This window comes from Teleopsis dalmanni, chromosome 1, assembly GCF_002237135.1.
Source record: "Teleopsis dalmanni isolate 2A chromosome 1, ASM223713v2, whole genome shotgun sequence".
NCBI classification, from domain to species: Eukaryota; Metazoa; Arthropoda; class Insecta; order Diptera; family Diopsidae; genus Teleopsis; species Teleopsis dalmanni.
The window spans coordinates 154,755-170,644 of NC_051846.1; the positions used below are offsets into that span (position 1 = coordinate 154,755).

A 15,890-nucleotide genomic window follows, 5' to 3' on the forward strand; every position below is an offset into this window, starting at 1 on the left:
CTATTCGAAAAATATTATAATTACTACCGCATCCGGAGCAATACAACCTTCAAGCACCAAGACTTAGCCAGAGACTGCAAGCACAACATCAGCACACAAGACAGACACCAATACACATCACAATTGTAAGTATAACTTCTTCCATTTATATCTATATTCCAACTATAGCACTAACAAATTGCCATCAAGAACCCCACAAACACAGAATCTGCACTTGTATTACATTCGTAGCCCAAACAAAATCAAATCTCTTGCAAGTAGTATGTAACCATCAATAAATACATTACAACCACACCCCCCCCAGCCCGAACCTGCCAGCGACTCTTTATTACCCACATAATGATCAGGCAATATGCGTGAAACTACACATGCATGGGAGTACAAATGTATGAGAATACAAAACACAACTGTTAAAATTACTTATTAATATCTCTTTTAAAATCTCTTTTTTATATTTTATTATTTTTAATTGTTATTGTCTCATTTAACATGCATATATATATGAGATTGCAATTGTATGAAAGTACAAACCACAACTATTAAAACTACTTATTAATATCTCTTTTTATAAGATCTCTTGCTAAGATTTCTTTTATATATGCATAGTGATTTTTAATTATCTCTTTTCCGTTTCCATATGTATGAAAATGCAAACGTATGAAAATACAAACACAACTATTAATACTTCATATTACTAATTCTTATTAAGAGCTCATGCTAAAATCTCTTTTATGCATAGTGATCTTAAATTAATGTGAAAAATACAAACGTATGAAAAATACAAACACAACTGTTAATACTTCTTATTACTAATATCTATCAAGAGCTCATGTTAAAATCTCTTTTTACATGCATAGTGATCTTTAATTTATGTGAGGAAATACAAACGTATGAAGATACAAACACAACTGTAATTACTTCTTATTACTAATTTCTATTAAGAGCTCATGCTAAAATCTCTTTTTGTATGCATAGTGATCTTTATATTTATGTGAGAAAACACAAATGTACAAAACACAAATGTATAAAACATAACTGCTAATGCCTCTTATTAATGTCTTATATTAAATCTCAAATCAAATCTCCCTTATATATATATTGATCTTCAAATATCTCATTACATGCATATATATATGAAAATACAAATGTATAAAAATACAATCTCAGCTGTCAAAACTTCTTATTATGATTTCTTATTATATGCGTAGTGGACTTTAAATTTGATTGGGAAATACAAACTCTAACAAGGTTGGGCGGGGTGATACATGTGCATATGCACACTGGTTGGCACCGACCTAGTTAAACACGTATGCAAGCAAGAGAACATACTGTAACCGCCGTTATTTCCGGATACCGAAATACAAATAGGCAAAAGTAAAAGAAATATAATGCAAATTGTAAAAATTCACTATGTATGCTTCCAAATACCAAAAAAAACAACAAAACAAAACTTCTGCACATTGTGTGCAACTAAAACGCTAGGATCGCAACATTTCATGTAATATAGAATAAAATAAAATAAAATAAAATAAAATAAAAATGTTTAAAAACCTTGGTATTTAAGTTCATTTCATGATAAATTACTCATTACAAATGAGTGTATAGTAATATATAATTAATAAATTTCTGATTAATTCAAGATTAAACAATTATCTATGTGTCAATCCTTCATGCTTAAAAAACGTAATACACTTGAATATTTCCTTTAAATGTTTAAATCTCATGCTATTATAATGTGTCTTTATAGACATAAATCAATGATGGATATCAACCAAATTAATGATCCTACTTCATCCAAGGCAATTATACATAGTCATCTAATTAATCATCAAGAAACATCATCTCATAAAAGGCATATACCAGATTCCTCTCATCATCAAAATAAAGAAGATAAAGAAGATGATATAATCACAATATATGGTGAGTATAAATAAACCATATTGAATATCTTAACATATCCATTTATTCATTTGAATCGCTTCATGTATATTCCTCCTATAAATCTCAAATATGCATTAATATTTGTGATGCATGCTAATGTTACAATTCCAAAGGAATAATTCAAAAATTAACCCTTTTATATAACCGTTAAAAACATATATCATTGATTATTATATTATTCCTATTATCTTCTATACTTTACGTATACTATCTTTATATCCTTCTGAAGATTTATATAACCAAAAATTGACAATATATATTTATATAATTGTATATTTATATAATTGTATATTTATATAATAAATATTTATATAATTGTATATTTATATAATTGTATATTTATATAATAAATGATGGAGATATTATAATAAATAAACTAAATAAACCTGCCATGATTAATAATAAATAATTTACAATTATTTAATATAGATTCCGATTCATCAATGTTTGAGTTACCTGATACAACATTAACTTCCTATCATCCCATAAATGCCACAAGGCCAAATACGTCTTTACCTTCACCTAAACGCCAAAAACCAAACATCGCAATTGATGTGCAATCCAGAATATTGAATGAATCTACAACAAAATTAACAAGCCGGACACAAATAATGAAACCCAACAGTTCAAGTATGTAATAACCTAGAAATATTTAATATGTATTATTATTTCCTTTGACATTATTAAAACCTTTAATTTTATGATTACCTATAGATAATTCAACTACACTTTCAAACTTATTCGATACTATAGAGGAGCAGGTATCAAAACCCACAAACCCTCCAATACTACCCTCAACAAATGTGGTAAAAAACAAAGTATCTATTTTACCTACATCAAAAAACACGAACAATGCCCAAGCCCAAGCAAATGATCCTATGCCGCCAACCAACTCCAACTTTCCACTAAACATATTGGAACCTTTTATTGAGTCAAATAAAAATTCACCTAAACCTAATTTGTATGCTGGCATAATGCCTCTTACCGAATACAATATACAATTGTATCCTAAAATAGTACCTGGTGGTTTTACAAATATGACTACATATTATGTGCCACTTGAGGTTGAAACCATATTAAGTTTCGGACCTAAATATTGCCCTATACGGGTACCAGTAATATATGATTATTACAATGTAGTGAAAAACTATTATGAGGCCCATTTAGATTCTTTTATAAATCTTAATCTATGCAATCCATTAGAAATGGAAGCTCATTATACTCAAGTATTGAATATAATTGAAAAAGAACAGAATTTAACTTCAGTTCAACAATCTTTAAAACAATTATATGAGTATGCTGCAAATTATCTAAAAAAGCATAAAGATACACTTATCGTGCAATCTGATAAGTGCAAATCTACGGTATTAATGTATCGTTCAGATTATATAGAGAAAATGACCAATTGGATATCCTCTTATATTGGTACAGGTTCATGTGTAGAGGTATGTGAAGACCCTGGAATATTATCTCGTCGCATAGGAGGTTATTTTAGAAAAGTAGCTAGACCCTTATGCAGGTTATATGAGAAGAATAATACCTTATATTCAAAGGAAATATATCAAGAAATCCAAAAATTGCTATCAGGTATCCCAACCTTACCATATTTATATGGTACAATTAAAACTCATAAGGACGATGCTTCTATACGTCCAATATGTAGTCCCCTTGGATGGTACATCTCACCTATCCATAAATTAGTTCAATGCCTACTGAAATATACAATAGAAGATCGTTTGTCTTCACATAATGTGTATAATATAAACCATCTAACTGGTCATATCTTAGGGTTACGTCCTATATCAAATTATGTGTTAATATCTATTGATATAAAGGAGATGTATCCTAGCACTCAAATATTACCCTTATTACAGACATTAAATAATATAATGCAACTCTCCTGGTTTTTGGAAAAATGTCCAATTCCAATATCTTTATTGGAACAATCAATACAATTTATTTTACTTCACGGTAATTATTTTACCTTTAATGGTAAACTTTATCAGCAAATAGAAGGTTTACCTCAAGGAGGTAGTGCCTCAGGACTGTTAGCAACAATATATATAGATTCAAAGTTAGAATTGTATGCCAAAACCATAATGACCACCTACCGTGTACATGCTTGGTGGAAGTATGTAGACGATGTTCTAGTCTACCTTCCACGTACAAATGTAGATTCTTATTGCACTGCCCTATCTAAACTTATAGGTTATAAACTGACATATGAAGTGGAAACCCCTCATCCACTATATCATAATCATCCTTGCATAAGCTATTTAGATTATAGAATAATACATACAGAAGATTCCTTCAAACTAGCTCTTTATAAAAAGCCTAAATTATCTAATAGAACCTGTCATTATACTTCACACGTACCTCATCATATAAAGAAAGCCACACTCTCTTACTATTTGAAACGAATAGTATATCGTACAAGCGTAGAATACCTACAAAGAGATATTACAGAATGTGTGGATCAGTTGTTACAAAATAGCTATCCTTTATTACTAATAATCCATACATTAAAAGCCATAATATTGGGTTATCCTTGTATATCTTCACCTTATATACAGCATTCTACCCCAGCTCGTATGCATCTATTAAAACAATTTATAAAACCATACGAATTACATTCAGAACCTTCATATCCATATTTGACACACATTACTCCTAAACCTAAACAATATAATAAAAGTATTGTTTTTAGTTGTGAAGAAATTTCATTCTTCTTACGCTCATCTTTAAAAGATTTATCTGTAGGATCTCCTACATTTTGTCGTTCAGATACATTATTTACCTTATTACATATGTCACTTCGGTCAATAGGACCAACTAAGCATCTATCTTCAAAACATAGGATATTATTAACCACTTGTAAAACTTGTGATATAGGATTCTTATGCACGGGCAAAGGCATACCACGTGAAATAATAGAAGATGTATTAAAAGACACACGATCACCAATGCACCAACATTCAGTAAAATATAATCACCTGATATCAACACATCCTGTAGAACTACCATATTCATCTAAATTACAACCATCCGAACAAATGCAACTGTATAAGACGATATATGTGTCAATGGGTTTGGAATGGGACCCCAACCAAAACTACGAATTGATTCCTCGCTTTATAGCACGTAGCTTGGATGCTTATTTGCAACGTTTCCGACCAATATTACCTCTTAATAACACTAAAACCCGTAATACCGGTATGAAAATACCTCGTGCCAATAAATAATCATCATATTCATATTACAAATATATGATAATATATAATATATAAATACTCTATGTAAATAAATTATTATGTAAAATTATGTGAATGTAAATCTTCATAAATGTATACATATACTATTTAGTGCGCAAGTAAATTATATAGCCGATATATCTTCAAGTGCAAATATCCATAATATATATATCCCAAGTGTAGATATATTATCATTAAAATACTATATTAATTATGTATATCCTAAATATCTAAATAAATAAGTATGTATATTAAAATTAAAATTAAAATTAAAATTAAAATAAAATTGTATCTCTATAGCATGTTAAAATATGCAAAATATTAGAGTTTTGAGAAACTTACTGAAAATCGCAAATTCGATCGCACATGTTAAAATACGCAAAATATTAGTTTTTAGACACTTACTGAAAATCACAAATTCGATCGCACATGTTAAAATACGCAAAATATTAGAGTTTTGAGAAACTTATTGAAAATCACAAATTCGATGGGTTTACGATCGCGCATGTTAAAATATGCAAAATATTAGAGTTTTGAGAAACTTATTGAAAATCACAAATTCGATGGTTTTACGATCGTACATGTTAAAATATGCAAAATATAAGAGTTTTGAGAAACTTATTGAAAATCACAAATTCGATGGTTTTACGATCGCACATGTTAAAATATGCAAAATATAAGAGTTTTGAGAAACTTATTGAAAATCACAAATTCGATGGTTTCACGATCGTACATGTTAAAATATGCAAAATATAAGAGTTTTGAGAATCTTACTGAAAATCACAAATTCGATGGTTTTACGATCGCACATGTTAAAATATGCAAAATATAATAGTTTTGAGAAACTTGTTGAAAATCACAAATTCGGTGGTTTTACGATCGTACATGTTAAAATGTGTAAAATATAAGAGTTTTGAGAAACTTACTGAAAATCGGAAATTCGATGGTTTTACGATCGTACATGTTAAAATATGCAAAATATAATAGTTTTGAGAAACTTATTGAAAATCACAAATTTGATGGTTTTACGATCGCACATGTTAAAATATGCAAAATATAAGAGTTTTGAGAAACCTACTGAAAATCACAAATTCGATGGTTTTACGATCGTACATGTTAAAATATGCAAAATATAAGAGTTATGAGAAACTTGCTTAAAGTCACATATTCCATGGTTTTACGATCGTACATGTTAAAATGTGCAACATACTAGAGTTTTGAGAAACTTGTTGAAAATCACAAATTCGGTGGTTTTACGATCGTACATGTTAAAATATGCAAAATATAGGAGTTTTGAGAAACTTATTGAAAATCACAAATTCGATGGTTTTACGATCGTACATGTTAAAATATGCAAAATATAAGAGTTTTGAGAAACTTACTGAAAATCACAAATTCGATGGTTATACGATCGCACATGTTAAAATATGCAAAATATTAGAGTTTTGAGAAACTTATTGAAAATCACAAATTCGATGGTTTTACGATCGCACATGTTAAAATATGCAAAATATTAGAGTTTTGAGAAACTTATTGAAAATCACAAATTCGATGGTTTTACCATCGCACATGTTAAAATATGCAAAATATAAGAGTTTTGAGAAACTTACTGAAAATCGCAAATTCGATCGCACATGTTAAAATACGCAAAATATTAGAGTTTTTAGGAACTTACTGAAAATCACAAATTCGATGGTTTTACGATCGTACATGTTAAAATGTGTAAAATTTTAGTTTTTGAAATTTACTGAAAATCACTAATTCGATGGTTTTCCGATCGCACATGTTAAAATATGCAAAATATTAAGAGTTTGAGAAACTTACTGAAAATCGCAAATTCGAGCGCACATGTTAAAATATGCAAAATATTAGAGTTTTTAGAAACTTATTGAAAATCACAAATTCGATGGTTTTACGAATACATTTCAATAAGGTCGTCATACACACATCTTTCGATGCACAAACTATACATATATGTCACATACACACACATGTAGTATTGCATTTCAAGTCGTATGTAATTGACAATTACATAGTAGTTTTAATATATATCACATTGATATATACGTTCCCACACATATACATATATAAATATATATACATACATGTGCAGTACCACTAAGTCTTCAGCATATTTGACATCATATACTCAAATGTCAGCATATGACATCAAACAATACCAGAGTAATAAAATTATATCCTAAGCTAAAGGAGACAAAACTGCATGGTGTAAATACTTAACATATAAAATGTAATATATAACCAATTACATTATAATATATCTCCACACGAATTCGTGTGGTTATAACATATTTGAGATCATACATATAATTAAAATAATTAAAATAATTAAAATAATTAAAATAACTATATATCATTCAATGTACGATATACCTATAAACATCTATAATATGATACTTAAAACCTATAGTATATGAATAAATTAATATATCATGATAATAATAGTAAGAGAAATACATGATTAACTAGGACCGTATATCGTAGATACTCAGTATATAATGCAATATATAACTAATCACATCGCACCAGACCATGTCTAACTACATGCACATAAACATCATACATCTATCTGAAATAATTTAAATATATTTCATTCAATATTACAACATTTACACAATAAGAATATTGACGCTTTTGTGTCCAAACCTATAGTCGTCCAAACAGACCAGAGGATTGTCACAATCATGCCCATACATCCAGCTAAGCTAGATGTATGCCCATGCCCACAGTATCATGTACAATGACAAGCTACCGGTATCAATGATGGCTAGCCACTGGGATTTAGCTCTGTCCTACACTATCTCTAAATTAAAAATTATCCTTTTTGATGGCATAACCTACCCCTATAATTGTATAATGTCACACATAAGGTATAACCAAATATATAAGAACTAAAATAATAAATAAGAAACGGAGAAGATATAAGAGTAAAATAAATTAGAAATATAAAAGATATAAGAATAAAAATAAAAATAAAATAAAAATAAAATAAAATAAAATAAGGATAAAATTAATTAGAGACAGAGGAGATGTAAGAATAAATAATGTATAAAACTATATATAAACAAAGGAATACAAATATAAAAATATGTATAAGTACAGAAATATAACATGTAAACGTACAAAATTAATAGTAATTAAATAAGAGACAGAGAAGATATAAGAATACAATAAAATTACAATAAAAATAAAAATAAAAATAAAAATAAAAAATAAAAAATAAAAATAAAAATAAAAAATAAAAAAATAAAAATAAAATATAAAAAATAAAATAAAATAGACATAAAATTAAAATTAAACATAATATAAGGATCATCAGTAACGTCCGTTCAGGACATAGCTACCTCTTACTGGAGCAAAGGTCACAGTCCACCGTTAGTTTCCACTGACGCGTTTCGTCTGGGAACTACCCAGACTCTTCAGAGTGGCATAAAATCTGACGTAAGTATCATGTGCCCGTCCTATGTACACCTCTCATATGTTAATATACGCTAACTAGTTATAGGGTAAATACCTACTTATAATATATAACATGAGAGAATATAGCAATATAAAGTCATTGAAAACTAACCAATATAATATAGGCATTAAAACTTGAAAATTGAAAACAATTAGAAAAATTAAAAACTAATATAATAAAAGCATTAAAAACATGAAAACATTAAAACTTGAAAATTGAAAACAATTGAAAATTAGACTAATATAATAAAACCATTAAACACTTGAAATTGAAAAACAAACTAATATAATAAAGCATTGAAAATAATCATTAAATTAAATAAATAAAATATAAAACCAAACAAATGAATTGAAAACAATTGAACAAAACTAACAAGTATAAATAGAAAAGCAACTGAACAACCAACTAACAAAATAAGGAATACAAATAAATATAAAATATAAAATAAAATTAAAATTAACTAAATATACTTACATATATTACCAAACTAGTGAGATTGAAAACTATTGAACAATAAACTAACAAATATAAATTGAAAGGCAATTGAACAACAAACTAACAAAATAAAATAGGGAATACAAATAAATATAAAATTAACTAAATATACTTACATGTATTTCCACACACTCAACTCTGCAAACCCGCGCATACACGCATATACCTCATCCCATCAGCACAAAACATCAATTTTTATCAAGAAAAATTCCAATTTTATCTCAAATATAAACATTCCATTATTGTGTAAATATTGCCATCATTTTGCCACTTATATTATTGCACTATTGCCTTCCAACTGATTTGAGACATCAACGTTCCATTATTGTTATCTCTCTTTGCTTTGCGAACACTACTATTTGCACCCTTTGCTTTGCGAACACTGCTATTTGCACCGCCAATTATTATATAGCCATTCCCCCAACCAACACTGTAATAACACAATCCAGACGTATGCATATCGCCGCCAACATATTGTCATCCACCTTATACCAAAATCTAGTATATTATCCTAACAACTCACTTTATTACAAATCAAGACATGTATATGATTGAAATATTTGCAAACACTGTTCCACCTTTATTAATGTAAAGTCCATGTTGCATAGTCATTATATTTACAAACACAGTTCCAACCTTAATTACTACAAAATCCATGTTGCATAGTCACTGCATGCTAATTCATGTATCATATTTCCATCCCATTATGTACCGCGAAACCAATTCTCATTAAATTACGCATTCATAAAATTAATTGCGCGCTTGTACATATTGGTATACAAACCATAAACGAACGCACAAAATCAACGCATATGCAATCCAAATCATCACCAGGAACAAATATCATATTCGAAAATATTACTATTCGAAAAATATTATAATTACTACCGCATCCGGAGCAATACAACCTTCAAGCACCAAGACTTAGCCAGAGACTGCAAGCACAACATCAGCACACAAGACAGACACCAATACACATCACAATTGTAAGTATAACTTCTTCCATTTATATCTATATTCCAACTATAGCACTAACAAATTGCCATCAAGAACCCCACAAACACAGAATCTGCACTTGTATTACATTCGTAGCCCAAACAAAATCAAATCTCTTGCAAGTAGTATGTAACCATCAATAAATACATTACAACCACACCCCCCCCAGCCCGAACCTGCCAGCGACTCTTTATTACCCACATAATGATCAGGCAATATGCGTGAAACTACACATGCATGGGAGTACAAATGTATGAGAATACAAAACACAACTGTTAAAATTACTTATTAATATCTCTTTTAAAATCTCTTTTTTATATTTTATTATTTTTAATTGTTATTGTCTCATTTAACATGCATATATATATGAGATTGCAATTGTATGAAAGTACAAACCACAACTATTAAAACTACTTATTAATATCTCTTTTTATAAGATCTCTTGCTAAGATTTCTTTTATATATGCATAGTGATTTTTAATTATCTCTTTTCCGTTTCCATATGTATGAAAATGCAAACGTATGAAAATACAAACACAACTATTAATACTTCATATTACTAATTCTTATTAAGAGCTCATGCTAAAATCTCTTTTATGCATAGTGATCTTAAATTAATGTGAAAAATACAAACGTATGAAAAATACAAACACAACTGTTAATACTTCTTATTACTAATATCTATCAAGAGCTCATGTTAAAATCTCTTTTTACATGCATAGTGATCTTTAATTTATGTGAGGAAATACAAACGTATGAAGATACAAACACAACTGTAATTACTTCTTATTACTAATTTCTATTAAGAGCTCATGCTAAAATCTCTTTTTGTATGCATAGTGATCTTTATATTTATGTGAGAAAACACAAATGTACAAAACACAAATGTATAAAACATAACTGCTAATGCCTCTTATTAATGTCTTATATTAAATCTCAAATCAAATCTCCCTTATATATATATTGATCTTCAAATATCTCATTACATGCATATATATATGAAAATACAAATGTATAAAAATACAATCTCAGCTGTCAAAACTTCTTATTATGATTTCTTATTATATGCGTAGTGGACTTTAAATTTGATTGGGAAATACAAACTCTAACAAGGTTGGGCGGGGTGATACATGTGCATATGCACACTGGTTGGCACCGACCTAGTTAAACACGTATGCAAGCAAGAGAACATACTGTAACCGCCGTTATTTCCGGATACCGAAATACAAATAGGCAAAAGTAAAAGAAATATAATGCAAATTGTAAAAATTCACTATGTATGCTTCCAAATACCAAAAAAAACAACAAAACAAAACTTCTGCACATTGTGTGCAACTAAAACGCTAGGATCGCAACATTTCATGTAATATAGAATAAAATAAAATAAAATAAAATAAAATAAAAATGTTTAAAAACCTTGGTATTTAAGTTCATTTCATGATAAATTACTCATTACAAATGAGTGTATAGTAATATATAATTAATAAATTTCTGATTAATTCAAGATTAAACAATTATCTATGTGTCAATCCTTCATGCTTAAAAAACGTAATACACTTGAATATTTCCTTTAAATGTTTAAATCTCATGCTATTATAATGTGTCTTTATAGACATAAATCAATGATGGATATCAACCAAATTAATGATCCTACTTCATCCAAGGCAATTATACATAGTCATCTAATTAATCATCAAGAAACATCATCTCATAAAAGGCATATACCAGATTCCTCTCATCATCAAAATAAAGAAGATAAAGAAGATGATATAATCACAATATATGGTGAGTATAAATAAACCATATTGAATATCTTAACATATCCATTTATTCATTTGAATCGCTTCATGTATATTCCTCCTATAAATCTCAAATATGCATTAATATTTGTGATGCATGCTAATGTTACAATTCCAAAGGAATAATTCAAAAATTAACCCTTTTATATAACCGTTAAAAACATATATCATTGATTATTATATTATTCCTATTATCTTCTATACTTTACGTATACTATCTTTATATCCTTCTGAAGATTTATATAACCAAAAATTGACAATATATATTTATATAATTGTATATTTATATAATTGTATATTTATATAATAAATATTTATATAATTGTATATTTATATAATTGTATATTTATATAATAAATGATGGAGATATTATAATAAATAAACTAAATAAACCTGCCATGATTAATAATAAATAATTTACAATTATTTAATATAGATTCCGATTCATCAATGTTTGAGTTACCTGATACAACATTAACTTCCTATCATCCCATAAATGCCACAAGGCCAAATACGTCTTTACCTTCACCTAAACGCCAAAAACCAAACATCGCAATTGATGTGCAATCCAGAATATTGAATGAATCTACAACAAAATTAACAAGCCGGACACAAATAATGAAACCCAACAGTTCAAGTATGTAATAACCTAGAAATATTTAATATGTATTATTATTTCCTTTGACATTATTAAAACCTTTAATTTTATGATTACCTATAGATAATTCAACTACACTTTCAAACTTATTCGATACTATAGAGGAGCAGGTATCAAAACCCACAAACCCTCCAATACTACCCTCAACAAATGTGGTAAAAAACAAAGTATCTATTTTACCTACATCAAAAAACACGAACAATGCCCAAGCCCAAGCAAATGATCCTATGCCGCCAACCAACTCCAACTTTCCACTAAACATATTGGAACCTTTTATTGAGTCAAATAAAAATTCACCTAAACCTAATTTGTATGCTGGCATAATGCCTCTTACCGAATACAATATACAATTGTATCCTAAAATAGTACCTGGTGGTTTTACAAATATGACTACATATTATGTGCCACTTGAGGTTGAAACCATATTAAGTTTCGGACCTAAATATTGCCCTATACGGGTACCAGTAATATATGATTATTACAATGTAGTGAAAAACTATTATGAGGCCCATTTAGATTCTTTTATAAATCTTAATCTATGCAATCCATTAGAAATGGAAGCTCATTATACTCAAGTATTGAATATAATTGAAAAAGAACAGAATTTAACTTCAGTTCAACAATCTTTAAAACAATTATATGAGTATGCTGCAAATTATCTAAAAAAGCATAAAGATACACTTATCGTGCAATCTGATAAGTGCAAATCTACGGTATTAATGTATCGTTCAGATTATATAGAGAAAATGACCAATTGGATATCCTCTTATATTGGTACAGGTTCATGTGTAGAGGTATGTGAAGACCCTGGAATATTATCTCGTCGCATAGGAGGTTATTTTAGAAAAGTAGCTAGACCCTTATGCAGGTTATATGAGAAGAATAATACCTTATATTCAAAGGAAATATATCAAGAAATCCAAAAATTGCTATCAGGTATCCCAACCTTACCATATTTATATGGTACAATTAAAACTCATAAGGACGATGCTTCTATACGTCCAATATGTAGTCCCCTTGGATGGTACATCTCACCTATCCATAAATTAGTTCAATGCCTACTGAAATATACAATAGAAGATCGTTTGTCTTCACATAATGTGTATAATATAAACCATCTAACTGGTCATATCTTAGGGTTACGTCCTATATCAAATTATGTGTTAATATCTATTGATATAAAGGAGATGTATCCTAGCACTCAAATATTACCCTTATTACAGACATTAAATAATATAATGCAACTCTCCTGGTTTTTGGAAAAATGTCCAATTCCAATATCTTTATTGGAACAATCAATACAATTTATTTTACTTCACGGTAATTATTTTACCTTTAATGGTAAACTTTATCAGCAAATAGAAGGTTTACCTCAAGGAGGTAGTGCCTCAGGACTGTTAGCAACAATATATATAGATTCAAAGTTAGAATTGTATGCCAAAACCATAATGACCACCTACCGTGTACATGCTTGGTGGAAGTATGTAGACGATGTTCTAGTCTACCTTCCACGTACAAATGTAGATTCTTATTGCACTGCCCTATCTAAACTTATAGGTTATAAACTGACATATGAAGTGGAAACCCCTCATCCACTATATCATAATCATCCTTGCATAAGCTATTTAGATTATAGAATAATACATACAGAAGATTCCTTCAAACTAGCTCTTTATAAAAAGCCTAAATTATCTAATAGAACCTGTCATTATACTTCACACGTACCTCATCATATAAAGAAAGCCACACTCTCTTACTATTTGAAACGAATAGTATATCGTACAAGCGTAGAATACCTACAAAGAGATATTACAGAATGTGTGGATCAGTTGTTACAAAATAGCTATCCTTTATTACTAATAATCCATACATTAAAAGCCATAATATTGGGTTATCCTTGTATATCTTCACCTTATATACAGCATTCTACCCCAGCTCGTATGCATCTATTAAAACAATTTATAAAACCATACGAATTACATTCAGAACCTTCATATCCATATTTGACACACATTACTCCTAAACCTAAACAATATAATAAAAGTATTGTTTTTAGTTGTGAAGAAATTTCATTCTTCTTACGCTCATCTTTAAAAGATTTATCTGTAGGATCTCCTACATTTTGTCGTTCAGATACATTATTTACCTTATTACATATGTCACTTCGGTCAATAGGACCAACTAAGCATCTATCTTCAAAACATAGGATATTATTAACCACTTGTAAAACTTGTGATATAGGATTCTTATGCACGGGCAAAGGCATACCACGTGAAATAATAGAAGATGTATTAAAAGACACACGATCACCAATGCACCAACATTCAGTAAAATATAATCACCTGATATCAACACATCCTGTAGAACTACCATATTCATCTAAATTACAACCATCCGAACAAATGCAACTGTATAAGACGATATATGTGTCAATGGGTTTGGAATGGGACCCCAACCAAAACTACGAATTGATTCCTCGCTTTATAGCACGTAGCTTGGATGCTTATTTGCAACGTTTCCGACCAATATTACCTCTTAATAACACTAAAACCCGTAATACCGGTATGAAAATACCTCGTGCCAATAAATAATCATCATATTCATATTACAAATATATGATAATATATAATATATAAATACTCTATGTAAATAAATTATTATGTAAAATTATGTGAATGTAAATCTTCATAAATGTATACATATACTATTTAGTGCGCAAGTAAATTATATAGCCGATATATCTTCAAGTGCAAATATCCATAATATATATATCCCAAGTGTAGATATATTATCATTAAAATACTATATTAATTATGTATATCCTAAATATCTAAATAAATAAGTATGTATATTAAAATTAAAATTAAAATTAAAATTAAAATAAAATTGTATCTCTATAGCTGTATTAAGATAAATACATGTTTTTCTATTATAGTTTACATATTTTCAATATACAATTATGACATAAAGATTAAATAGGTAAATCAATGAATAAGTATATAAATAAATAGATATATAAATAAATAAATAAATAAATAAATCTTAGTGTAACAATGTTCCAACAACACCCGTTGTTAGTCAGCCACACCTATCACAGGTGTATGCCAAAATGTGTCTTCAGCTAACACATGGGACAGAATCAGACACATCCAAACACACACAAAAGTGATTACATAGTTAGTAATAGATAGTATAATAAGTGAATAAGTGAATAAATGAATAAATAAATTAAGTAGGTAGATGAGAATGGAAATAAATTAGATTAAATA

At 28.6% G+C, this 15,890-nt stretch overlaps 2 protein-coding genes across 2 annotated transcripts; both read left to right on the top strand.

Moving 5' to 3' along the window:
- Positions 1-18: 18 nt before the first annotated feature.
- Positions 19-5,229, top strand: LOC119665785. The gene is made up of 4 exons (XM_038075032.1): positions 19-125; positions 1,748-1,920; positions 2,371-2,571; positions 2,656-5,229. The coding sequence occupies exons 2-4, from the start codon at positions 1,758-1,760 to the stop codon at positions 5,181-5,183; spliced, it is 2,892 nt and encodes a 963-aa protein (XP_037930960.1). The 5' UTR covers positions 19-125; positions 1,748-1,757; the 3' UTR covers positions 5,184-5,229.
- A 4,737-nt stretch (positions 5,230-9,966) lies between these two features.
- LOC119665793 lies at positions 9,967-15,258 on the top strand. Its single transcript, XM_038075040.1, has 4 exons — positions 9,967-10,154; positions 11,777-11,949; positions 12,400-12,600; positions 12,685-15,258. Exons 2-4 carry the CDS (start codon positions 11,787-11,789, stop codon positions 15,210-15,212), a joined length of 2,892 nt encoding a protein of 963 aa, XP_037930968.1. The 5' UTR covers positions 9,967-10,154; positions 11,777-11,786; the 3' UTR covers positions 15,213-15,258.
- The last annotated feature ends 632 nt before the right edge of the window (positions 15,259-15,890 follow it).

Bases quoted from the DNA above. Each gene is read 5' to 3' on its own strand.
- LOC119665793 (XM_038075040.1), top strand. From the start codon at position 11,787: ATGATGGATATCAACCAAATTAATGATCCTACTTCATCCAAGGCAATT. The intron at 11,950-12,399 runs GTGAGTATAAAT...TATTTAATATAG, and splicing joins TGATATAATCACAATATATG to ATTCCGATTCATCAATGTTT. The intron at 12,601-12,684 runs GTATGTAATAAC...GATTACCTATAG, and splicing joins AATGAAACCCAACAGTTCAA to ATAATTCAACTACACTTTCA.
- LOC119665785 (XM_038075032.1), top strand. From the start codon at position 1,758: ATGATGGATATCAACCAAATTAATGATCCTACTTCATCCAAGGCAATT. The intron at 1,921-2,370 runs GTGAGTATAAAT...TATTTAATATAG, and splicing joins TGATATAATCACAATATATG to ATTCCGATTCATCAATGTTT. The intron at 2,572-2,655 runs GTATGTAATAAC...GATTACCTATAG, and splicing joins AATGAAACCCAACAGTTCAA to ATAATTCAACTACACTTTCA.